We start from the raw sequence: 23,839 nt of genomic DNA, 5'->3' as shown, positions 1-23,839 counted from the left end.
CCTGGCACCGGGCCAAGGGCTCTACAAGGCTCTACAAATTCCTTCTGAGCCTTCCCAACCAGGGAAACAGGAACTCTCATTCCCATTTACAGCTGGAGAAACGGAGGCAGGGAGAAGCCAAATAGCGGGCCCAGTGCTCGGTCCACTGGGCTGTCAGGCTCCTGCCCGCCCTGGTGGCTTCCCAGGCCCCCCCCAAGTCCAGCATCCCAAGGAGGAAGGAGCACGAGCTGACAGGGCCGAGGCTGCGAGGCGCCCCTTCCGCGGGCATCAGCATGGGCGTCCCCAAGTGTCCCCCACCCCGGCGCGAGGAGGCAGGCCCACGACACGGCCTTTTAATTAGCAAACTTTAATTCTGGTACATGATTCGAATCCCCAGGACCGCGGAAAGGGGCTTCTCCGTTCAGAATCCAAAAATAGAAACGTCGCTTCAAGAACTTGTAAAGGAGAGCAGAGCCGGCCTGGCTCAAAGGCCTCGCCTCCCCCGGCCGGCCGGGCAGGGAAGAGTCAGAGTCCCCCGAGGCCGGGCCGAGCCCGTGCCCGGAGCTGCTGGCATCCCAGCTGGGAAGAGGCAAAAGGGTGGCAGTGTGGAGGCCGAGGAGTCACGGGGCGGCGCGAGGTCCCAGGAGCCGGTCCAGGAGCCCCGGGCGTCCGGGCGGGCCTTGTGCGCAGCTTGTGGGCCCTTCAGGGGCTAGAAGACAGGAGGTCGGGGGTGGCCAGGCCTACCTGGGCTGCCGGGCGGGTGCCCTTGAGGGGAGGGTGGCTGCTGCCCCACGCCGGAGGGCTCCTCAGAGGAGACGGTGGGCCTTCTGCAGGAGAGGGAGGCGGCTCAGCCCCGCCCAGAGGGCTGCCCCCAACCACGCCCCGGCCCCCCAACCACGCCCCTGGCCCCCCAACCACGCCCCGGCCCCCCAACACCGGCCGGCCGGTGTCCACCTCTGCTCTTACCGTCTGCTTTCCTCTTCTGCGGGGACACAGCAACCTTAGCCTGGGAAGAGAGGAGAAGGGCCTGCAGCCTGGCCCACCTGGCCCCATCCCAGATTCAGGCTCCGCCCAGGACACTCCAGTGCCCGGCATCCCTCCCTTCCCTGGGCCTGCCTCAGCCCTGGGGAGGGGACTGGCCGGGAAGGGTCACGCCGAGCCCGGCCCAAGCAGCAGCTTCTCATCCCCGGGCCAGGCCAGTGCCCAGCAGCACGTCACCGGCCGGGATCTCTTCCCCTGACCGTGAGCCCTCCCGGGGCCAAAGCTTCTGTCCCTCGGTCCTGGCTGGCCCAGCGCTGACCGCTGCCCCCTTCCCCCCCTTCCGTAGCAGGACCCTTTGGTGGCCCAGTTCTACTGGACACCCCAGGCGTTGAGGGGCCCCCTAAGGACCCCCCGCTGCCATCCCTCCTATTCACACTGGAACGACTGGGCGGCTCCTCCAAGTCTTTCCTGGTTCCTGCTTTAACCTCAAGCACGGTCCGTTGAGCTCCCTGTTCCCACGGCTTCGGGGATCCCCCTGCGGGTGCCGCTCAGACTTCACCCGCCCTGACCTCCCTCTGGGGCTCGACGCCACGTGCTGCCCCACCCCCACTCTCGCCCCCTCACCATCTCTCCTCCCACAGCCCCGACCCCGGGGCCGGCCCTCACCACCCTCTACTGCACTCAGGCCGCCCCGCCAGTCTCCCCACTCCAGACCAGGCTCCACCCTGAGCTTCCCGAGAGCTCCTGGGCACCCTCCAGGGCTGCCTCTCCTGCCACAAGCCCAGAATCTTCCACGCGGCATTCAAAGCCCTTCCTGAGCCTCGTGTTCCTGTTCCAGCGAGGCCAGCGTCCCAGCCATCCCCCTGCCTGGCTCTGTGCTGCGGCTCTGACTGGCTTCCCCCGGCCCGTGTCCTGGCCGCCGCCGCCGCTCCCACATCCAGGCTCCCTGCTAGGCCAGCCCCCCTCCGGCCTTACCTTCTTGATGGCCGCCCAGTCCTCCAGAATGTCCACGTCCTCCAGCATGTAGACGATATAAGGGCCTGGAAGGGCCGCGTCAAGGAAGCAAAGGGTGGAAACGCCTCCAGCAATGCCAGGCCCGGTGCAGAGACAGAGGCAGGAAGGCTCGAGGCAGCCCCCCCGCCCCTCCCCCCTCCCGTTCCAAGGGAGGCCACCGAGCCCAGCCTGGCCCGGCCATGACGGGGCCCGTACAAGGCCGCATGGCTGGCTGCCCTCCCCTGGGCAGCTGGTGTCTTGCACCCGGGGCCCCCGCACAAGGATACCAGAGACGAGCGGCGCCTTCTTCCTCTTGCCCGTCTGCAAGGACTCCCAGGACTTCGAGTTCCCTTTGGGGTGCAGCTTGTCATCCCACCATTCTGCAGCAGAGAGGCGGGGTGAGCAGGCCGCCGGCGGGGCTCCCCAACCCGGTCGGCCCCCCCGGAGTCCACGGCTCCCCCCGCAGAGGACCGGGGCTCACCAGAGTTGATGTCCACACTCTGGCGGTCCTCCTCCAGCCGCTGAATACGCTCTTGGAGCTCCCCCTGGAGGGCGTCATACAGCAGCAGCCGCTCGCTCTGAAAAGGAGGCACTGCTCAGGCTGCATCCCCCCCCCCCCCCCCAGGGCTCCCTTGGCTCACCTCCAGGTGCTGCTGGGCTCCCCACTCCCTCTGACCTCCCTCCCTCCCCCCCCCCCGGCCTCCCTCCTTCCCTCCGGGCTGCCCTGGGCCTCTGCCCTCCCTCCCTCCGGCCTCCCTCCTTCCCTCCAGGCTGCCCTGGGCCTCGGGCCTCCCCCCCAACCCCCCCCCCCCCCCCCCCCCGCTCACCTCCAGGTGCTGCCGGGCTCCCTGCAGCTCGCACTCGTACTTGTTCCGGATCACGTCCAGACAGAAGCCCTTGTAGATGCCTGGGGGAGGGAGAGGCCGCTGACCCCCGCAGCGCGCGCCGCACGACCCAAGGAAAGGGGGAGCGGAGGGCGCCGCGGGGGCCCGGGGCGGGGACTCACCGGCCACCTGGATGCGGATCTTGAGGCTCCGCTGCAGCCCCCCGAGGGGCTCCGTGTACTCGGGGGCCCGCTCGGCCCCGACCTCCTCTAGCCGCAGCCGCACCTGGCTTAGGCGCTCCTTGAACAGCCTAGAGAGGAAGTCCGAGATGTGCCCGACCCGCCGGCCGAGGCGCGAGCGGAGACGGGGCCCCCGAAAGCGCGCGGCCGGCTCCCCGCGGCCCCCCACTCACTTCTCCTTGAGCTCCGAGAACTGCTTCTCCAGGTCCGACATCTCATCGAGGCACTCGACCCGGCGGCGCTCACAGTCCTCGTCGTCCATCTCTGCGGGCAGAGGGCCGGTCAGGGGGTCCCGGGGGCCGTCCGGGAGAAGGGCGGGGGCGGAGGGGCGCCGCGGCCTTACCGGAGCTCTCGCCGTCCGACTCCGTCTGGCTGCCCGTCTGCTCGTCTTCGCTGCCCTCCTCCTCCAGCCCGTTCATCTCGGGGGCCGAGTCGGGGTCCCCGCCGTCCCCCTCCCCCTCCGCGTCCCGGCCTTCCTTCCCCAGAGGCATGGCGGCTCTGAGGAGAGAGAGAGCGGTTAGCCGTCCTGGGGGGCGGGAGGGGCTGCTGGAAGGACTTTCCCCATCTGGGGCTCGCAGATCCGACCCCCCAAACCACACCGGGAAGACCCTGGAGGCCGGCCGAGCGGCCCCTCAGAGAGGTCCGGGCTGGGAGGGGCAGGACGCTGCGGAGGCCCCGATTTGCAGTTCTGACAAGAGTTCCGGAACTCTGGGGAGAAGAAAGAATTCGGGAGCCCGTCCGGTTCCCCACTTGTGCCTGGCTGAGGCCCCCCACGGCGTGCCCGGCTGCCCGCGGGGTCTCTCCAGGAAGAGCAGGAAGGCTGAGGGAGGAAGCCAACATCCAATGCGGACAAAGCACTTACTGGGTGGCCGAAGCGAGCAGCCCGGTTAGGGGTGGGGGAGAGCCTGGCCAGGGCGGGAGGGGGCCTGGGCCGGAGGTCTCCAGGCTGCGCTGGGGGAGTGACAGGAAGGCGCGACCCTCCCCCAGCCACGGCCCTCCATGAGCGGCGCTCCGCGGCGTCCCCGCGTGGCAGGGGTGAAGTGACTCAGCCAGGGTCCTTAGCAGCTGGCTGCTCACCCGCCGCCTTGCCCAAAGCCCGGCCTGGCTCCACTGTTGGTTCGTCAGCAGGACGCGGGGCAAGTCATTCCGTGCCCTGAATGGCCCACAGAAGGTGGGGGGCTCAGCAAACGGAGCGCCAGGGCCCGTGGGGAAGACACAAACTCAGCCGTGATACCCAAATAGCTGGGTGACCCGGGCAAGTTGCTTCACCCTGTTTGCCTCCGTTTCCTCATCTGCAAAATGAGCTGGAGAAGGAGATGGCTGTCCTCTGCCTCTGCTGCATTTTGGGTACTCGATCACAATTACGCAGAGAACGTGACTCCTGGCTTTTTGAAACCTTTACCTTCTGCCTTAGAACTTGTTCCAAGTACGGTACCAAGACTGAAGAGCCGTAAGGGCTGGGCAGTGGGCGTCAAGTGACTCACCCAGGGTCACACAGCTAGGAAGTACCTGAGGCCACGGCTCTCTCTACACAGAACTTGAGCTGAAAGGCCCCAGGGGCCTCCAAGACATTCCCACCACAACGTACCGACCATCGCTCTTAGGGAGAGCTCTGTGGGGCACAGTTCCTCTTCCCCTCCATCCTCCACAATTCCATCTAATGCTCCAGGTCCTGCCCTTTCAGGCCAAGCAAAACAAGGCGGATCCTCCTCCTGGTTTCCCACCTGGAAAGCACTTGCAAGGCACTCTCCCAGCCTCCCTCCCCAGGCTTCTCCTCCAGTGTCTTGTTCCCTCCATCTCATGCTGCAGAACGGCGGAGTCCTGGCCCCGCCTGGGCCTTTAAAGAGGGGGCTCAAGACAACCTCCCCCGTTTTCCACCAGCTCCACGGTGGGCTTTATCGTGTGGGCCCCAGGGCTGCCCTTTGTGTCTGTATCCCCAGCGCTTAGCACAGTGCCTGGCACACAGAAGCCACTTGATATTTATTAGTCGGTGACTGGTGATGCTGCCGTTTATTTCCCCTCAAACCCTTAACTTCCTGCATAGAATTGATTCTGCGTATGGGTCCCAAGGCAGAGGAGCAGTAAGGGGTGGGCAAGGGGGGTTTAGGGACTTGCCCAAGGTCACCCAGCTAGGTGTACAAGGGCAGATTTGAACCCAGGACCTCCCATTCCCAGGCCTGGCTCTCTACCCATGGAGCCACCCAGCTGCCCGGGGGTGGTCCTTATAGGATATGGACCCAAGGCCTCTGGATACTCTCCAGCTTATTTATGCATGATAAATGGTAGCACCCAGAACTGAACACAGTGCTGGTACGTCCTGTTTCTGCACATAAATGATAAGGATGGGAAGCCAGGCAGGGACAAAAGCCAAAAGCCCGGACCTCCTGCCCAAGGCCACCCAAACGTCCTGGCCAGAATGTTGCAGATTGTAGTTTTCTCCCTTATCTCTCCCCGGGAACCGTGGGGGAGACCAGCAAACTCCAGAGCCCGCTTAGCTTGAGGCAATGGTCAGCTCAGACCGCGCCCCCTCCCCCACCCGCCCCTCCACAGCCCGGGCCCAGAAAGCTGCGCACTGCCCAAAGCCCATCGGCTCCCCCGGGGTCCGTCTGATTGAAGGGGCTCAGCCCTCCTCCTCCTCCTCGGCCTGGGCCCCTCCCCCTCCAGCCTCCCCGTAGACCACAAGCTCCCTGAAGGCAGCCCCGTCCCTCTTTTGTAATGGGAACCCCCAGCGCTCAGCCTCCCGCGAGAGGCAGGCCGGGCGCGGGGTCCGAGGCGTCCAGGCCGTCGGGTGGCCCCCCCCAACCAGGAGCCAAAGTGGACCTGGGTCTCAGCGGGTCCCGTGCACTGCCCCTCCGGCCAGGGGAGCCCATTTCTCGGACAGGCCCAAGGACTGGTCCCCGGGCGCGGCGCTGGGGCTCGCCACCCGGTGCCCTCCCGCCCCGGGCTTCCCCAACCACCTTCCTCCCGCCCGGCGCAAAGGTCTGGTCCCGGGTCACTGAACGCGCCCGGGTGGGCGCTACCACCACACGCCCCGCGGGGGAGCCGGGGCCGAGGCCGAAGACGAACCTTTCGCTGGGGGTCCCGTCTCAGGCAGCGGCGGCTCCGGGAGTCAGCGGCGGGATGGACGCTTCTCCAGACCCAGCCGGCAGCCGGCCGTGTCCCGGAAGTCGGACTCCAGGCCCCGCCCCCCGAGGAGGGGCCGAGTGCGCTGGACCCCGCCCCCCGAGGAGCGAGCGGGAACCTACTGCCGGGTTCGTCATCAAGGAGCGCCGGGCCGCGAGGGATTCTGGGACGCCGAGGCGGCCCCATATTTCCATAGCAACTGGGGACGCTCCCCCTGGCCCTTTAACTTGTGGTGGTGGCCCAAGACCGTGGAAGAACAGGCTGAAGGCAGCCCCGGGACCCGCCGGGGTCGGGTCCCAGAAAACCAGCGAGAGCAGCTGCCACTCCCACCGCCCTCTAAGGGTATTCCCCGCTTTGTACCGAGGGGGAAACCAAGGTTCCTAGAGGGAAAGGGACATAATAAAGAAACATACCCAGAGTTAAAAAGCATCCAGTCATTATCTCCTTTGGGCTTCTCGACCATCCGGGGAGATAAAATTACCACACACACCATTATTGCCCATTTTACAGATGAGGAAACTGAGGCTCCAAAATGGGCTCCTCAAGTTTTGTACAAAGCTATTCCAGTGATTTGACCTTGGGTCTGTCGTGACTTCACACAGTTCACCCATGCTGGAAGGGAACAACACCGAGGCACACTGGTCCACGTGAACACTGGTTTATTGGCATATTATGATCCAAATGAAAACTCCTGGCTCTGCATCTGTTTGGGATGGGGGTTTCCTCTCACCCATGGGGCTCCTTCCCCACCCATTCTGATTCCCAGGGCTGTACCAGTCCCAGGTACCAAACCTTACAGGTCATCTAGTCCAATTCTCTCCTTTTACAGACATGTCAGTTGAGACTCAGAGAGAGGAAGGGATTTGGCCAAAGTCACAGAGCAAGTCCGAGGCAGTGCTGGGGCCATCATCCAGGACTCCCAACTTCCTTCTTTCCCTTAAACCCTCAGATTCTGAGGTGAAAGGGACCTTGGTCATCTAGTCCAACTCTCGTTTTAGTGCTGAGGGGAGGAGAGTGGCCCAAGGTAAGTGGTGGAGACAAAGGGCAGGGACCTAGGGATATGCAAAGGGAGAAGAATGAAGGCCTTTTGGCTGCTCTCTCCGAACCCGCAAGTCAAGCTTCCTGAACTGAAGCTCATTTCTTCCCCCCAAGTCCCCACTCACCCCTTCCTGTCCCTGCCCCCACAAGGAATCTTACCTCTTGGCTTTGTCACCTCAGTGCTCATCACCCACCTAAAAAAGGCCCACCCCCAGGGTGAAGGACTGGGTTAGCCCCTCGTGCCTCCCACAGGCTTGAGGGGGAAACCTGAAGAGCCAAAGGCCCCAGCCCTGCCTGCGGAGGCTGCCTGGTAGGTGGGCCAGCAGCTCAGCACCGCCTGGGAGAATCCGGGTACTTCATCTTCAAGTCCTGTTTGAACTGGCGGAAGAGGACTTTGTTGCGTTGATTCTCTGCCTCCTTCTGGGGGTGGAAATCCCCCGGCATCTTGAAGCCCTTGTGGACCAGGAAAGCATCATTCAGCACCTCAAACTCGAAACCGGCCACGTGGAGCTCACAGGCCTGCCAGAGAAGGGGGAGGGGAAAGGGTTACCCGGGTCCTGCCCCCCCCAGCTCTTACTAGTCCCCCTTCTGGCCCCTCCCCTCCCCAGAAGCCCGGCTTCCCAACATCTCCCCTGACAGAGGGGGCCCAGGGAAGGGCACCTGGCTGATGCGGTTGAAACCATACTGGCGAAACCTCTCATCGAAGGAGGGCACTGCGCCTCCGGCCACATAGAAGGGCTCCCAGGGGTCCTGCCAGGTCACCCGGTAGGCAGGGCGCAGGGGGCCCCCTGGGGGCAGGGTGAGCCATCGAGTGTAGTTGGTGGGCGCCTGGCATCGGGGGCACAGTTCGGCATAGAAGGGGCGCACGTGGCCCATCTTAAGGAACCGCATCAGCTCGATCTTGGTGCGGGGGACCCGAACCCCCTGACGGATCTCGAAGGCAGGCACAACTAGCGCCCGGCCGGCCTTGCCCTCGCCCTGGGCCAGCAGGTCCCGCAGGCCGGGCCAGAGCCCCTCGCTGGGCACCATGTCCACGTCCACGACGAGGGCGTGGCCAGCGCCCTCCCGGGCCACGTTTCGAAGCAGGTTGTTGGGGTAGGAGACGTTGGTGGCCAGCGCGTAGTTGCGGCCCGAGCGGCTGCGGGCGCCCATGCTCGTGAACACGTCCGTGCAGCTGCTGATGCGCGCGAACTCGCCCGGCTCGCGGGGGTCCGGCACGGCAGCCTCGGTGCGCGCGGGGCACACGAGGTGCATGGTGAGGCGGTCCCGGACGGCTTCGGTGCAGAGGGCGCCCAGCGCGTACGTCAGCACCGTGGCCAGCTGCGCCTCTTCGGGCCGCGCTGCGAACACTGCCACGGCCAGCGGGCCGGCCCAGCGCTCCAGCAGAGTGCCCACGTGGCCCAGATTGCTGAGGCTGGCGTGGGTGGCCAGGAGCACGGCGTCGCGTGGCCGGCGCGAAGGGTCCCCCAGCACGTGCCGGTACACGCGGTAGTCGCCGCTGGCATCCAGGGCGCCCCCCGCGGCCAGCACGGCGCGCAGCTGCTCCTTGGCGCTCTCGGCCGCGCGGCGCTGCAGGCTGGCACCTAGGGCCGCCCCGCCGGGGAACAGCTGCCCGTAGCGGCGCCGCTGCTCGCGCCCGTGCAGTCCGGCCAGCAGCGACAGGTAGACGAACTGCAGCAGTGCCACAGCCAGCAGCGCCGCCAGCGCCAGCTTGTAGGCCGAGCAGCGGGCCGCCGAGTGCCCGCCGCCGCCGCCCGCCGCCAACGCCGCCACCCCCGCGCCCGGCATCGGCATGGCGGCGCAGCCCGGGACCGAGGGAGGACGGAGGAACGGAGGGAGGGAGGCCCGGCGGGGGGCCGAGCCGAGCCGAGCGGACGGTGATGCCGCTGTCCCTGCCCCTCCAGCAGCTGCTCCTGCAGCTGTCGCTGCCCCGGCACTGCGCAGCCGGCAGGGAGCGCGAGCTCGCCCTCTGCCCAGCTGGAGGACTCACTGCAGCCGCGGCGCCTCCGCGCCACGGTGCTCCCGTGAAAAAAGAGCCCGTGTGCTGGTCTGCGGACACGTACATGCGTGCGCGCGCGCGCCCCGGGGCCAACACGGGTACCGGGGGCGGGGGGCGCCCCGATCCCCCTCTCCCCACCCCTGGTTAAAAAATCAGAAAGTAGCGGGCGGAAGGGGGGGCGCACCCAGTCTGTACCCCAGGACCTGCGGGGGGACGGGCCGGTGCCGGTGCCGGTCTGCCTTTACACGCCCTCCCTCACCCCAGGGTGACAGCGTGGCCCCCGGCGGTCCCCGCTGCCACCATTCTCCTGGGAAGGGGGCCGCGGGAGGCCGCGCTCACTTGCAGGTTGGACTGGGTTGGGGACCGAGAAGGGCAGGAAGAAGGCGAGGAGCTCTTCCTCCTCCTCCTCCCCCCTCCCGCTTTCACCTGGCCCTGCCACACGCCTCCCGGGCCGGGCCGAAGTTCCCGCATCGCTTCCTAGTCGCTGAGGGCTTGGGGCCAGGGAGGAGGCTCGCCCAGCGCGGGCTGCCGGCGGGCGCAGGGACAAGGGGCTGCGGAGAGGAGCGAGCCCGCGGCGGGACGAGGTGGCCGAGTGGTTAAGGCGATGGACTGCTAATCCATTGTGCTCTGCACGCGTGGGTTCGAATCCCATCCTCGTCGTTCCCTTTTCCGCCCGCCCCGGAGCAGCTGTAATTTTCCTCCGGGTGTCCCCTGCCCCGGCGGGGGTTTTAAGGGAAAGAGCGAGACCTCCCCGGCAGCCCCCCTCCCCCGGCGGGGGTTTTAAGGGAAAGAGCGAGACCTCCCCGGCAGCCCCCCTGCCGGCAGTCTCCTTCCGCCGCCCCGCGGAGCCCGATCCCGCCACCCTTTTGGGTCGTCATCTGTCTTGAGCCTGGAGAAGTGAGGCCCCGCTCCCGAGGCTGCCTCTGATGAGTCTCCGCGCACCCTTGCCTGCCTCTCCTGCCCGCGCCTGTACCCCGAGGCTCGCGGGGCCGCGCGGCGACTTGCTTTGGGTTTGAGTGTAGTAAACGCGGATGGGTCCTGGGGAGGGCAGGAGCTCCGAGTCCCAAGTCCCCCGGAGGACCACCGCCCTCCAGACCCAGCTGGAGCGCATCCTTCTCCACAGACCTTCCCTCCCGCCAGACTCCCCTCCCTGGGAACAAAAAAGAGTCGGGAGGCCTCTGTTTGGGGCTTCCTCGCCTAGAGGTCTGGCACACAGTAGGAGCCTAATAAATGCAGGTCCATAGATTGAGCCTCAAGGCAGCCCTGTACCTGTTGGGTGGAAAGAGCAGAAGCTGGTGCCCCAGGACCTGGGTTCAACTCCCGCTCCTAGTCCTTATTGTGTGACCCCCCCCCCCCAAAGTCGGAGCAGTCTGGGCTCCAGGAAGGCAGTCTGTCTCCCCTAAAGCCAAAGCAGAGCTCAGGGCAGCCCCTCATTCTGGCCTAGGAACTGAGGAAGAGAAGGGGAACTGGGGAACTCCCGGATCCCCAAGGCAGGCCAGGGGCAAGGCCAAGCCCACTCAGTGCTGGGAGGGAGCCAAAGTCCTTAACAGACCTCAGTGGGACTCCAATCCTGTGAAGCTGTTACTATCCTCATTTTACATGGAGGGAAACTGAGTCAAGCCAAGGCAACAGGCACCCCCGAGCACTGGTCAAGTGACTTGTTCAGGGCCTCCTGATGAGGCAGGAGTTCAACTTGGGTCTTCCTGACTGAGAGCCAAGCACTCCTCCACCTCCATCATTCCAGTCCAATTTGATCTGGGCTCGAACCCAAGGCCCAGCAGGCTCATGGAATTAACGGCTAACATTTCTGAAGAGGCTGACCGAGGGCCCTGGGCTAAGCCCTTTGCAATTAATATCTCTTTGGATCCTCACAGCAACCCTGGGAGGGTGGCCCTATTGCTATTACTAGCCCCATTCTGCAGATGAAGAAACAGGCAGACAGGGCTTAAGTGACTTGCCCAGGGCCATACATCAAGGCTGTCTCTGAAGCTGGATTTGAACTTGGGTCTTTCTGGCTCCAGGCTCAGCGGCTGCCTCAGTGGCTTGGGGTGGTCACCCAGTCGAAAGCCGGCAGAAATCAGAGCTCTCCCCATTCCACACCCAGGCGGCTTCCTCCTGCTCCCTTTCCCACCTGGAAGCAAAGACTCGGACCCGGTTCTATCCGCTGGACCACCCAGCGGCCCCCGGGACTCCTTCCTTGACATTGTCTTTCCATGTCGTTCTCTTGGCTGTGGCTGCTCTGCTCTTCTCGGTGTCCCCAGATTCCTCTTATTGGCCTGGCTAGAGGAGGGAGAGAAGGGCAAGCCCGGCCCACGGGGCTGAGCGGCCTCGGGACCTCCTTTCCCGTCTCCACCCCGGACTCTGCGGTTCTGGCCTGCTTTGCTCCAGGACCCGGTTCCATCCCACTTCCTCCATCCCTACAGCCTTTGGTCCAGCCCGTCTCCTGCTTTCACCGAAAGGCAGACGGCCGGGAGTCAAAGGATGCGAACCAGAGCCGCATGTATGAGTGTGTGTAAACACGCTTCGTGGTCGCCACAAGAACGTACCACCGGAGGTCTGGGGGCTCTGCAGAGAGACGGGCCAGACAGGGCGTGTGCAGTGCCCCTCGGCGGTCACCACAGGGGGAGGGGCTCCGCCTTGGGGGCTCAGGAAGCATGGCCCACCCTCCTCGGGGTCACACAAAGCCTCACGAAGTGGCTCGTGGGGACAACAGCCCGACACCGAGCAGCCGGACTTCTGTGGCTCAGAAGTGGTGGAAGGTGGACTTTGGGGTGCAAAAGGGTTTTCTTAAAAAAAAAAAAGTCCAACACATTGGATGGCTGCCTGCCTATTTGAGTCCTTACCTCTGTCATTTCCGCCCCCCCAACCCCCCCCTCCCTGCCCAGCCACCTTAACAAAGAAAGATCTGAGCAGGATCTCGTGATTAGGGTCCAAATCCACAGCAGGAAGCGGTCCAGAGAGGCCATCCCCTCCCCTAGGTGAGGAACTTCAGCTCAGAGTTCAAGGGACTTGCTCAAGGCCACACAGCTAGTGTGGGAAGTAGCTAGACCTCCTGAGGGAGAGCTGGGGGGCGGCAAGTGCCAGTCAGAGCCCCCCAGCGCCGCCCTGGCCCCTCTCGGACCCTGACGGAAACAGTCCAAGAGCCCTGGGAGTGAGGTTGCTTCCAGCCCAGCGACTATGGTTCAGCCTCTGTGGAAAGGCCACTAAAGAAGAGGCCAGCCACTGAGCACTGGGGGACCGTCCATCCCAGCCTCCCCGGGGCTCCCCCCTTTCCAGGGAAAGCTCCCCGAGGGCAGGAGCCGCTGCCTCTTGGGTGGGTCCCCGGGCTTCGAGATGACGACATGCTTCACTCACTCCTGTGTCTCACGGGGCCGGCCCAAGCTCTCCCGAGCCCAGGTCGGCCACCGTCTGGCTCCCTCTGGGCCTTTCACTGACCTCAATCATGGAGGCTTCCCATCTCCGAGGCAGGGGGGCCGGGTCTGCCCTGGCACGGTCATGCCAGCTCCTGGGCACTCAGCTCAATGAGTGTTCGCCCCACGAGACCGGCTGCCCCCAGCCATTCCTGGCGTGCCTGGCTCTTTGGGACCGTTTGGGGTTTTCTTGGCAGCCGTCCGGGAGGGGGTTGCCACTTTCTTCTCCAGCTCATTTAATGGAGGCAAAGAAGGTAAAGTGACTTGTCCAGGGTCACACAGCTAGCCACTGCCTGAGGCCAGATTGGAACCCGGTTTCCCCGAGTCCAGGCTCCGCACTCTCTCCATTGGGCTGCCCGGCTGCCCTTTGGCAAGGGCAGGGCCTCCTCCCAGGGCTTGGCCCACCAAGCATCAGTTTAGCTCGTGTTGAGGGCCAGCACAGGGCCCTGCCCGGACCGAAGCAGGCTCAAGCCCAGGGCGAAAGGCTGCACCAGGGGGTGAGCAGCCATTTCCGGAAGAAGCAGAAACAGCCAGACACGATGTAAAAAGTCAATCATTTATTTCCAACACCATCATTCCCATCCACAAGTGCTGGGGTGGCTGGCCTGGGGCTCCCTGGGGGGAGAAAGGGGGGAGGCTTAGCCTGGGGCACAGATGCCTCAGTCACGTGGCGCCATGGAAACCACTGAACTTAGCTACCTTTTTTTCATTATGTGGGTAAACTGAGGCCCAGAGCCTTCCCTCTCTTGCTGATCTCCAATGGATCCTGTTGTCTGCACCTAGCTGTTGGTGTATCTTTCTTCTCATTCACTGTAAGCTCCTTGAGAGCAGGGACTTCTTTTCCCATTTGTCTGGCCCATGGTGTGGCACATAGTAGGTGCTTAATACATAAATGCTAGTTGATTTGGTCTCCACACACTGGTCTGCTCCTCATCCCTCGGGTAGAATCAATCAATAAACTCATTTGAAGCACCTACTATGTGCCAGTCATAAGTTCTCATGCCCCGGTGCTATCATTCCTGCTGCCCTGTTATCCCATGCCTCGAGTCCTTCTCTCCTGGTTTGCCTGTCTGGGATGCCTTCCAGATCCCTAGCCCCCCAGGTCAGCTAACACTTTGTCCCTCCCTGATACACTTAATAAAACAGTTAAAGCCCCTCCCCAGCGCTATCTTTGTCCTGCAAATATTCTCTATCTGTGAACATGCTGTCTCCTCCAGCAGACAGGAAGAGACTCTCATTTTAATTTTTCATAATAATTGTCAGCCCTTGGCACAGTGCCTAGCACATAGTAGGCACTTAATAAATGCATATTGATTATCTGTGCTTGCGTCTTAATTCCCCCAACCAGACTATAAAACCCCCAAATACAGGGCCTGTTTTCACTTTGTGTCTCCCTCATGCATATACTAGGCGCTTGATAAATGTTTGCTAAGTGAATGGAATTCTGCTCTGGAAGGACGGGGACTCCCCATTTTTCTCAGATGCCCATTCAAATGGGGACAATGCCTGCCTCACCCAGGAAGTGTTCATTGTGACGCTGTGTGTCGTGAGAGAGGGTTCTGAGGTGGTGGCGGAAGTACCTTGAAGATAGAAGGCACCAATCCTCTGTGTAAATGTAAGAGAACAGAACAGAAGAGGAAATGTAATGGCATCCTGCTTAGAGGCTGAGTACCTGGGGCACAGCCTGGCAGAGGTAAGATGCCACCTACAGAAAAAAGGAAACGGGTTCTGGGAGGTGTGACAGCACCAAGCAGGAGGCAGGAACTCTGGGCTCCAGACTGGTCCTGACCCAGGATCGGGGAGGAAGCATCTTGGCAACAGCAGGAACAAGGGACCCAGGGTGCTAGCTCCTAGTACGGACGGGAGATAGGGCTTCTGGGCAGAATCGTGGCTGCTTTTCCCCTGAGTCACTGGCAAGGCCCCATCCCTACCAGTCTCTAACACTTTGTCCCCAGTTTGTGCTTATCTTTCATTATAGAAGGAAACTCCTTGAGGACAGGTCTGGACCCAACACGGAGCCTGGCACATAGGAGGCCCTTAATGCTTACTGATTGGCTGAGTTCCTCTGACCTCCCCCTGCTTTTTCTATCCCAGACCTTCTCTATCCAATGGCCAGAGTAATGGAGCAAAGAGGGCTTCCCAGGACGAGCCCTGGAGCCCTGAAACGGGGACTCACTCTCTGAGCTCCAAGTCAGGAGCGGCGGCCACCCCAGTCATTAACTCGGCTACTTACAACAGCAGAAGCTCAGTCCACCTTTGGCAAAGACCCCACCAGTAATACTTTTGCAGGCAAGTTAGGGAATCAGGGCAAAACGGGGCATTGTTTCCCCCACAGGTTCACGTTACAGGCTGATCCCAAAATAAAGATCTCCAAAGAAATTCCCAGAGTAGGTTCCCAAAGGGGTTCTGCAAACTACAGAAACCTAAAGCCACCAAGGGTCATCAGGTCCATCCCCCTGCGTCCAGGCAGGTCAGCACTTATACCACCCCAGCCAGGTGGCCAAATAGCCCCCTTTAAGAGCTCCTGGAGGACTGTCTCGGGACCAGGAAAAGCTGGGGGCCTTTTACCCCCTTTACCACAATCGGTTAAAAGTCTGCCACGTGGAGAGGGAAGCGGCTGCTGGGAGCAGCTCCTGGCTAGGAATCCTCCAGGTGAGCAGCGCAGTCGTGGAGATCTCTTTGCCTCTGTCACCCCGGCTTCTTGCTCCTCCGTCACCCGTCTAGGACCTGCTCCAGGCTCTCCGCTCCTTCCTCCCCCAAGCCCCAGTCCCGGGAAGGCTCCGGCCCCGTAGAAGCAGGGAGGAAACGGAGCGCCTCACAATAGGGATTTGAAGAGGAAAGAGAGGGAGGCCCCACAGGAGAGGCCGAGGGCCAGGAAGAAGGTCATGAGAGCTCCAGCCACCTCACTCTCATGGGGCAGGACCCGCCTAGGAAGGAGGGAGAAAGCAGCGATTAGAACAGGGCCTGCACGGCATTCCCCACCCGTGGGCACCCCTGGCTTCCCGGTCGCCGGGCTCCCAGGTAGGTACCCTTCCATCCAGTGGGAGGGGGAGGGCCCAGAAGCCCCGGTGCTGATCTGATGGCCCAAGCCTTAGTCTAGGGTCCCTTCCAGAAAGGTCTGCGACGGTTCCGGCCTCTGAGGAAACGTCCCGAAGCTGCTCCCTCAGCCCAGACTCCTTCCTTCTTTCACTCCCCCAAGGGGGGAGCGTAATCACGAGGGGCTTCTCCTGTCTCCTGGGGTCAAGTCCACGTCTGAGCCCTTTCTGGCGTCTCCCTCCCTGGATCTCCACCTCCCACGTGACGCTCCTCCCCACAGGGATGCTCTCCAGGGCTACAGGAAGGGGCCTGAAGGACCGCCTAGTCCAAGCCCTTCCCTTTTACAGACGAGGAAACAAAGTCCAGGGCGGCTAAGACACTTGCCCAAAGTCATCCAGTTGGCTCCTTAATGGCGGGGCTCGCACTCAAGGCCCTTCTCAGGCCAGGGGTCTCTCCAACCGTGCCCAGGGAGGAGCTTTTGGGGGCTCCCCTCCTCTCCTTCCCCCCCGCTCACCTGGGAGCTAAGCACATGGTGAGAGACACCAGGTAGCCATTGGAGAGGGCAAACAGCAGCATGAAGGTGATGAAGCAGGCGTCCTGCGGGAAGAGCACGGGCAGGTGGGCCCGCTCGGGCACGTGACACAGCATGAAGAGGGGAACAAACAGGAAACGGAGGCAGGCCAGCAGCGGCAGCAGGCGGCCGTCCCGATCGGGCTGGGGGCCAAGAGCAGCACAGCGCCCTCTCCGTCACCTCCAGCATCCCACAGGAAGAAGGCGCCCCTGAAGGCCCAGCGCTGACCCTCCAGGCCCGGCCCTCACTTTACAGAAGGCCGGGGAGGGCCGGGAGCCAGCCCAGCTCCCCACCGTTCCCAGCCACGGCCACGGCTGACCACCAGCTTTGTGGCTGTCGCCCTCCCCCAGGCCTGCGGCACTCACCCACAGGAAGTAGGAAGTCATACTTCTCCCCAACCAGTCCATGGTGTTGAAGAGCAGGAAACAGCAGATGGGGTTAAAGAACTGGCCTGGCGAAGGGAGAGGGTCCAGAGGCTCAGGGGAGAGCTGCGGCCTCCCCCACCCTGACCTCGGGTAAGTGTCGTGGCTCAAAGGATCCTCGGTCCAAGGACGGAAAGGGCTTTCCAGTCCAATCCCGTTATTTTACAGATGAGGAAACGGAGGCCTGGGCAGGGGAATGACTTGCACAGGGTCACTCAGTCGGGAAGTGTTTGGGCCTGGAGGCCTTCCAGACCCCAGTGCACCCCCCTATCCACTAGGCGCCCGGCTTCTCTGGCCCTGTGGTCCTAACCTTGGAGACTTCTGCCCTTCCTCCCTCGACTGTCCTGACGGCTCTGCCCTGACCCCCGCCGGCTGTCCTCCTCCCCCACAGTCCTCTCCCTGGCCTCAGTTGCTCGCCGTGGTCCCCGCCAGCCCTTCTGCCACTCACTCCACTTTCCGGGGCCTCTGGAGCTCGTCACCATGGCGGTAATGGCCGGGAAGACAGACAGGGTGACCGTGAAGACCAGGACGATGCACAGAGCCATCAGCCAGATCTGCAAAGCAGGAGGCTCTGCGTCTGGTGGGGCAGGGGCAACCCCCACCACCATCCCCACTCCCAGCCGCCCACTCAGTGAGGAAGGCCGGGCAGGAGGGCGCCCGAGCCCCGGAGGCTCCTGGGAGCTGGTCTCCTTCCTTCCGCTTGGGCTGTGGGGCAAACCTTTCTGAGGACAACCAAGATGGAAGGCTTCCCGGGCTGAGGCGCTTTCTCCGGCTCCATCTCCAGGGCGAGCATTGCCTTTTGGGGACTCCCAGGAAAGCCATTCTTCTCATCTGGGGAAGACAAGGCGAGCCAGGCTGAAGCCTCAGCCAGCCTGGCAGTCAACAAACTACTGTTCCCGCCGTGGGCTTGGTTAGACCAGGGGGCCCAGGAAAAGGGGGCCCCGAAGAGCACAGATTGGGGGTGGCTCAGGGAAAGGGGGCCCCGAAGAGCACAGATCAGGGGCAGCCCAGGAAAAGGGGGCCCCAAAGAGCACAGATCGGGGGTGGCTCAGGGAAAGGGGGCCCTGAAGAGCACAGATCGGGGGCCAAGAGGGGGTCCCAGATCTCCGGGAGGCCCAGGAAAAGGGGTCCCCAAAGAGCACAGATCGGGGGCAGCCCAGGAAAAGGGAGCCCCGAAGAGCACAGATCAGGGGCGGCCCAGGAAAAGGGGGCCCCAAAGAGCACAGATCGGGGGTGGCTCAGGGAAAGGGGGCCCTGAAGAGCACAGATCGGGGGCCAAGAGGGGGTCCCAGATCTCCGGGAGGCCCAGGAAAAGGGGTCCCCAAAGAGCACAGATCGGGGGCAGCCCAGGAAAAGGGAGCCCCGAAGAGCACAGATCAGGGGCGGCCCAGGAAAAGGGGGCCCCAAAGAGCACAGATCGGGGGTGGCTCAGGGAAAGGGGGCCCGAAGAGCACAGATCGGGGGCCGAGAGGCGGTCCCAGATCTCCGGGAGGCTGATGGACATTTCAAACAGGATGTCCCAGGCTCAGCCCATGCTGACCCGCACTTGTGCTCGCCCTCCGCAAACCCTCCTTTGCCAAACGTTCCTATTTCGGTCAGAGGCGCCAATTTCCCGTCACTGGAGTCTTCCCTCTCCTCCCCCACGTGCCTCCCTTCTCCGCGCACCGGGCTGCCCCGCCCTGGCACACTGGCCCAAAGCCGGCTCACCCGCCTGGAGCAGCTCGGCCCGGGTCTCCAGCTCGGACGCCTGCGGGTGGGGCGCCTTCTTGTCCAGGTAGTATCGGGCAAACTCCTGCGGGGACACGCCGAGCCGGCCTTGGTGAAGGCCGAGGACTCCGCTGGGCCCTGGGCCTTCCCTGACACAGTTCAGAGCGCCAGCCTCATAGCGCTGAGCCTGGCCCCGAGCCGGAAGGGAGCTCCAGGCCCGCCTCTCGTTTTAGAGGTGAGGGAAGGCCGGAGAAGGGAGCCGTGAGGGCCCAACCACAGCACGATGGAGCTGGCCCCAGGGAAGCAGAGGCCAGGAAGAGACGCCCAGAGGGGTCCCCTGGCTGCACGGGAAGTCTAGAGGAGACGGGCAGGACCAGCCCCGGGAGGGCCCCTCCCCGCCCCCCTCCTTTGCCCAACAGCTGGGGAATCGGGGCCCCCCTTGGAGAAAGCACGCTGCTGGGATCTCCCGCTTCCTGACTCCGCCTGCTCGGGACACCCCAAGCGGGAGCCTCTGCCGGCGCTCCCCAGACGGGATTTCCGGCCCATCTTCTGCACATGGCTAAGCAGGGGAGGGCTCCCCGCGCCGCCCTGGAGAGGGAGGTGGGCTCACCAAATGCGACAGGGACAGGTAGCAGACGATCGAGCCCAGGATTCCCACGCACGGGGTGATGAAGTAGCCCAGGGCAGAGGTCTGGGCATCCACTCCACCTGCGATGGCAACGGGGCCTCCCTTGGGCTGCCTGCCTGTGTCGGAGCCTCGGCCCGCACCCGGCTGCCCACCAAGGGCTGCCCAGCACCTTCTCAGGGCTGACCAATGTGGCCCTCGGTGCCCGGCCAGCCCGACTCCCACCCTGTTCCGCTTTCCCGGGAGGTCCAGCCCCGCCTCCTTCCCAGCCGTGCCCAGCACAGTGCCCGCACTCACTGGCCATGGACATCAGCATGGCAAGAGCAGCAAAGGTCCCCGCCAAGCCTTGGCCGCTGAGGAAGAGGGTGCTGTAGGCGGGGGGCATGGCCCCCAGCTGCCCAAACAGGCTGCCCTGGAGCACGGCGCAGAAAGCTGGGGGGAAAGCCAGACCGTGGTCACGCTGGGCACTGCCCCGGCGGAGCCGGGCCCGGGACGCCTTCCCGTTCCCCTGGGCCAGGGGTCTGCGGCGGGGGGGAGTCCTCTGTACGGGCAGAGGAAGTCGCGGCCCAGACATGCCCTGCTCGCCCTGGCCTCGGGCGGATGGAGGGTCCACTCCGTGCCGTTCCCAGTAATTCGTCAAAGAGAAATAAAGGAACACACATTTTACACGGAGGATTAGTCGGGAACAACTCGACCCTCCTCTGAACCTCCAGCCCTGGCAGGCCATGTTCTGTGGTCTGGGAGGTCTCTCGGCCCTGGTGTTCTGCGCTCCATTCCCTCCTGGGAGGTTCTAAGCTCTCTCGGCCCTGGTGTTCTGCGCTCCGTTCCCTCCTGGGAGGTTCTAAGCTCTCTCGGCCCTGGTGTTCTGCTCTCCGTTCCCTCCTGGGAGGTTCTAAGCTCTCTCAGCCCTGGTGTTCTGCGCTCCGTTCCCTCCTGGGAGGTTCTAAGCTCTCTCGGCCCTGGTGTTCTGCTCTCCGTTCCCTCCTGGGAGGTTCTAAGCTCTCTCGGCCCTGGTGTTCTGCGCTCCGTTCCCTCCTGGGAGGTTCTAAGCTCTCTCGGCCCTGGTGTTCTGCTCTCCGTTCCCTCCTGGGAGGTTCTAAGCTCTCTCGGCCCTGGTGTTCTGCGCTCCGTTCCCTCCTGGGAGGTTCTAAGCTCTCTCGGCCCTGGTGTTCTGCGCTCCGTTCCCTCCTGGGAGGTTCTAAGCTCTCTCGGCCCTGGTGTTCTGCGCTCCGTTCCCTCCTGGGAGGTTCTAAGCTCTCTCGGCCCTGGTGTTCTGCGCTCCGTTCCCTCCTGGGAGGTTCTAAGCTCTCTCGGCCCTGGTGTTCTGCTCTCCGTTCCCTCCTGGGAGGTTCTAAGCTCTCTCGGCCCTGGTGTTCTGCGCTCCGTTCCCTCCTGGGAGGTTCTAAGCTCTCTCGGCCCTGGTGTTCTGCTCTCCGTTCCCTCCTGGGAGGTTCTAAGCTCTCTCGGCCCTGGTGTTCTGCGCTCCGTTCCCTCCTGGGAGGTTCTAAGCTTTCTTGGCCCTGGTGTTCTGCGCTCCGTTCCCTCCTGGGAGGTTCTAAGCTCTCTCGGCCCTGGTGTTCTGCGCTCCGTTCCCTCCTGGGAGGTTCTAAGCTCTCTCGGCCCTGGTGTTCTGCGATCCGTTCCCTCCTGGGAGGTTCTAAGCTCTCTCGGCCCTGGTGTTCTGCGCTCCGTTCCCTCCTGGGAGGTTCTAAGCTCTCTCGGCCCTGGTGTTCTGCGCTCCGTTCCCTCCTGGGAGGTTCTAAGCTCTCTCGGCCCTGGTGTTCTGCGCTCCGTTCCCTCCTGGGAGGTTCTAAGCTCTCTCGGCCCTGGTGTTCTGCGCTCCGTTCCCTCCTGGGAGGTTCTAAGCTCTCTCGGCCCTGGTGTTCTGCTCTCCGTTCCCTCCTGGGAGGTTCTAAGCTCTCTCAGCCCTGAGGGTCTCCATGTGGTTCTTGGTTCTAAGGTCCTGGGTTCTACAGTCTGCCTCAGCTCCGAAGTTCTAGGTTCTTTGTCCTAAGGTCCAGCCCACTCTGGCCCTCCCTGTTCTCCCCCAGCTCTGGCCATGGCAGGTTGGGCTGGGGAACCTCCTTGGAGAGTCCGGACTTTGGGGTACTCACAGTTGATGAACCAGATGGAGGCCATGGTGATAGAGAAGAAGAGGCCGGGGCTCATGTCCACTTTGACCAGGGTGGCGGTCAGGATGAAGAGCAGAAGGATGCCCAGGAGGCTGCCCAGAATGCGCACCATATCTGGGATGCTGTGAGGGAACAGAACCAGCTGGGCCCCAGAAAGAGCCGGCCTCGGAGAGGTGTTCATGGGCGGGTGGAGCTCACGGAGGGGCCGAGGTGGGCCCAGCACCCAGCGGGGATGGAGGGGGGTCATGGGGCCGGGCGGAGGCTCCCCAGGGAAGTGAGAGCTCACCACTGGTAAAGGAAAGAGTTGAGGAGGGTGAAGAGCAGGAGAGGGAGCTGGGACAGGAGAGTCATCCAGTTGTTGAAGTTGAAGGCATCTCCAGGGCTTGTGATGTTGGCTCCAGAGGGCTCTCCTGTGATGTTGACGATGGCCAGCCGAGCCTGAAAGTACTGAGAGGGATGGAGAAGGAAGCCGGGGTCACCTCCCTGGTGAAGTCTCCTGACTGGCCAGATGGGGACCCTGCTAGTCTGCAGCCCGAGGCCCCCACATCGCCCCGGGGTTGGGTTTGAGGAGCCTGAGAAGCTGGAAGCCTAAGCCCACAAGAGTGTAAGGGGAAAGGATCTGGGCAACTTCCTCTCCCTCTACGTGAGACCTTGGCCAAGTCACTGCTCCCTCGGGTAAATGAGAGTTGGCTGGGATGGCCTCTAAGGTCCCCATCGGGGAATATGAATACAGCCGCATTACCGCTGGCCGCCCTTCTCCTGGCATCACTCACTGGAATGGCGGTGATGAAGAAGTTCCAGGGCAGCAGGGTCCCCAAGCCGAGGATAAAGAAGCTGGTCCCGACTAGGTGGTAGCTGTGGGGACAGGGAGAAGATGGGGGGAGTCAGCAACCTGGAGCATCCCCCGCCCTGCGGCGAGACTGTGAACTACAACTCCCAGGAAGCCTCGGCGCTGGCCAGGATGGCCCGGGCCGCAGGGCCCATGGGGGTTGTAGTCCGCTCTCCACCGCGCAGCTCCGTGCAGGGGACTCTCGGTCCGCCCCCAGGGTGTCCGCGCCCCGCACCCCGCGCCCCGCGTTCGGGCTCACCCATCCTCCGGGGCGTCTCCTCGGGCCATGGCGGGGCTCAGGGTCTAGGGCACGAGTTAGAGGGAGAGCGTGGATGCTGGAGCCGGGATGAAGGGATGCTGGGCGGGAAACGCACCTGGAAAGGAGTCCGCTTCGCAGCGGAGGCGGGGTCTGGAGCCGGATACCCTTTCCCCTCCCCCCCTGGAATGAGGGAGCCAGACCCGGGCCCCCATGGCCCCCCAGCTGCGGGCCCAGACTGCGCCCCGCCCCGCCCCGCCCCGCCTGGGAGGGCCTGGCGGGGGAGGGTAGGGAGCAGTTCGCACCTCCCTCTGGCTGGATACCCGCAGCCCACCCGCAATCCCCTTGACCTGCTCCCGCTGATCCGACCACCTCAGTTCAGGACCCCGGCGTCCGAGCCCCCAGTTACGTCCCCATCCCTGTCATCCCTCCTGCCGCCTCCCGCGCACTTACCTGGCTGCCCCACCTCCCGGGGCCTGGACACCTCCTCCGAGGAGTCCTCAGCGGTCACGGCTCACCTGTGTCCCCCGCTGGGAGGCACCATGCCCCCCCCAGTGGGTCGGCCAAGGACACTGGGGACAAGGTGGCGGCGGCCGAGCTGCAGAGACTGCGGCCTCCCTCGGCCTGAGCCGCGGGGGGGGGGGGGGGGCACGTGACGTTGGCCCCCCTCTGCTCCCGGGCCCACCGAGCCCGCCTCCCGCGGCCAGCTGCCGTCTGCAGAGCTGATCGATGCACGGGTGGACAGCTCCCTCTCTGCACCGGGCTGCCCTCCCGGGCTGGTGTCCTGGGCCCCGGGGGCAGGGCCAGCTCCACTAGGTGAAAAGTTAGAGCCCTCTTTGTTTCCTGCTCGGCTGAGGAGATCTTCCCCTGCGAGTGGAGGGATGGGCTCCGGGGGATTTAAGCCCCCGGCCAGCCGGCTCACGTCGCTCCTCCGAGGCCGGTTACCCTCTAGCCAGCTCCGCACCCCCCCAACCCCAGGCACAAGGGCTGCAGCCTGTGCTGGGCTGCTCTCCCTCCTCACCTCCGCCTCTGGGTAGCTCCAGGGCGGGCTCCTCTTGGGAGGCCTTTCCGAAGCCCCGACCCCCGGGCCGCGCCCTCCCCAGAGCTGGGAGCGCTTTATAACACGCCGTGCGCTTATTTATAGGGAAAGAACCCTGTGGGTGCCCCTGCCTCCCCCAAGGAGGGCTGATGTGCGGGCCTCACGTGCGCCCTGGTTGGGCGGCCATCCCAGGCAGCCAGCCCCTGAAGCCATCCTGCAGGGGGTCGGCTCCCTGGCTCCAGCCACTGCGGCCGCCGGACCAACCACCCTGCTGCGCCCCCAAGCTGGAACCTTCCGTGTGCAGCCTGGGCTTCCTTCCTTCGCTCGCTGGCGGGCAGAGTGGGCTCCCCGCGTGCTTTGGCCTCAGCTGCCCAGACTGAACTGTTGGGAGTCCCTCGGTAGGTAGCGATCATCCTCGAAGGCAGGGCTTCAGCCTTTAACCTTGCTGAGGGCTCCCGGGGCTGCCGCTTTGGAAGTAGCCCGAATGGAACCTTTTCTTTTTAAGCCCCACCTTTCCGTCCTACTAAAAACTTTAAGGCTGCGGTGAAGCGACTTGCCCAGGGTCACACAGCTAGGAAGCATATGAGGCTAGATTTGAACCCAGGACCTCCCAACTCCAAACCTAGCAGTCTTACA

The 23,839-nt window shown here is 63.7% G+C and overlaps 3 protein-coding genes and 1 non-coding gene across 7 annotated transcripts; 1 reads left to right on the top strand and 3 right to left on the bottom strand.

Annotated features, from left to right (window-relative positions):
* Nucleotides 1–330: 330 nt before the first annotated feature.
* On the bottom strand, nucleotides 331–6,212 carry BRMS1 (BRMS1 transcriptional repressor and anoikis regulator). 2 transcript variants are annotated; one of them, XM_056801296.1, is made up of 10 exons: nucleotides 6,083–6,212; nucleotides 3,360–3,514; nucleotides 3,190–3,280; nucleotides 2,960–3,087; nucleotides 2,781–2,860; nucleotides 2,435–2,531; nucleotides 2,241–2,333; nucleotides 1,936–2,000; nucleotides 946–985; nucleotides 331–806 (listed from the first exon to the last, which is right to left on the bottom strand). In XM_056801296.1, the coding sequence occupies exons 2-10, from the start codon at nucleotides 3,505–3,507 to the stop codon at nucleotides 682–684; spliced, it is 867 nt and encodes a 288-aa protein (XP_056657274.1). In that variant the 5' UTR covers nucleotides 3,508–3,514; nucleotides 6,083–6,212; the 3' UTR covers nucleotides 331–681. The 2 variants fall into 2 exon arrangements, with proteins under 2 accessions (XP_056657274.1, XP_056657275.1); XM_056801297.1 differs by lacking the exon at nucleotides 6,083–6,212 and adding an exon at nucleotides 4,605–4,750.
* Nucleotides 6,213–6,781: 569 nt separating this feature from the next.
* On the bottom strand, nucleotides 6,782–11,971 carry B4GAT1 (beta-1,4-glucuronyltransferase 1). 2 transcript variants are annotated; one of them, XR_472249.3, is made up of 3 exons: nucleotides 7,838–11,971; nucleotides 7,337–7,696; nucleotides 6,782–7,191 (listed from the first exon to the last, which is right to left on the bottom strand). XR_472249.3 is itself a non-coding variant. In XM_001379323.4 (2 exons), exons 1-2 carry the CDS (start codon nucleotides 8,969–8,971, stop codon nucleotides 7,505–7,507), a joined length of 1,326 nt encoding a protein of 441 aa, XP_001379360.2. In that variant the 5' UTR covers nucleotides 8,972–11,971; the 3' UTR covers nucleotides 6,782–7,504. The 2 variants fall into 2 exon arrangements, 1 of the variants encoding a protein (XP_001379360.2); XM_001379323.4 differs by having other exon boundaries at nucleotides 6,782–7,696.
* TRNAS-GCU (transfer RNA serine (anticodon GCU)) lies at nucleotides 9,755–9,836 on the top strand. The gene has a single exon. It is a non-coding gene; the product is annotated as a tRNA-Ser (tRNA).
* A 1,157-nt stretch (nucleotides 11,972–13,128) lies between the features above and the next one.
* On the bottom strand, nucleotides 13,129–23,087 carry SLC29A2 (solute carrier family 29 member 2). 2 transcript variants are annotated; one of them, XM_056801292.1, is made up of 13 exons: nucleotides 22,618–23,087; nucleotides 22,168–22,282; nucleotides 21,853–21,934; nucleotides 21,366–21,526; nucleotides 21,062–21,201; nucleotides 19,245–19,379; nucleotides 18,933–19,030; nucleotides 18,323–18,407; nucleotides 17,334–17,446; nucleotides 17,064–17,169; nucleotides 16,559–16,644; nucleotides 16,137–16,336; nucleotides 13,129–15,513 (listed from the first exon to the last, which is right to left on the bottom strand). In XM_056801292.1, exons 2-13 carry the CDS (start codon nucleotides 22,194–22,196, stop codon nucleotides 15,402–15,404), a joined length of 1,347 nt encoding a protein of 448 aa, XP_056657270.1. In that variant the 5' UTR covers nucleotides 22,197–22,282; nucleotides 22,618–23,087; the 3' UTR covers nucleotides 13,129–15,401. The 2 variants fall into 2 exon arrangements, with proteins under 2 accessions (XP_056657270.1, XP_056657269.1); XM_056801291.1 differs by having other exon boundaries at nucleotides 22,168–22,297; nucleotides 22,618–23,086.
* Between the last annotated feature and the right edge of the window lie 752 nt (nucleotides 23,088–23,839).

Source organism: Monodelphis domestica, chromosome 6 (genome assembly GCF_027887165.1).
Source record: "Monodelphis domestica isolate mMonDom1 chromosome 6, mMonDom1.pri, whole genome shotgun sequence".
Lineage (NCBI taxonomy): Eukaryota > Metazoa > Chordata > Mammalia > Didelphimorphia > Didelphidae > Monodelphis > Monodelphis domestica.
This window is presented reverse-complemented; position numbering and strand designations above follow the sequence as displayed.

Bases quoted from the DNA above. Each gene is read 5' to 3' on its own strand.
- B4GAT1 (XM_001379323.4), bottom strand. From the start codon at position 8,971: ATGCCGATGCCGGGCGCGGGGGTGGCGGCGTTGGCGGCGGGCGGCGGC. The intron at 7,697-7,837 runs GTGCCCTTCCCT...CTTCTCTGGCAG, and splicing joins GTTTCAACCGCATCAGCCAG to GCCTGTGAGCTCCACGTGGC.
- BRMS1 (XM_056801296.1), bottom strand. From the start codon at position 3,507: ATGCCTCTGGGGAAGGAAGGCCGGGACGCGGAGGGGGAGGGGGACGGC. The intron at 2,334-2,434 runs GTGAGCCCCGGT...TCTCTGCTGCAG, and splicing joins GAGTGTGGACATCAACTCTG to AATGGTGGGATGACAAGCTG. The intron at 986-1,935 runs GTAAGGCCGGAG...CTCTCTTCCCAG, and splicing joins ACTGGGCGGCCATCAAGAAG to GCTAAGGTTGCTGTGTCCCC.
- SLC29A2 (XM_056801292.1), bottom strand. From the start codon at position 22,196: ATGGCCCGAGGAGACGCCCCGGAGGATGG. The intron at 16,645-17,063 runs GTGAGTGGCAGA...TCCCTTCGCCAG, and splicing joins CAGAGGCCCCGGAAAGTGGA to GCCAGTTCTTTAACCCCATC. The intron at 16,337-16,558 runs GTGAGTGCCGCA...CTTGGCCCCCAG, and splicing joins TGACTTCCTACTTCCTGTGG to CCCGATCGGGACGGCCGCCT.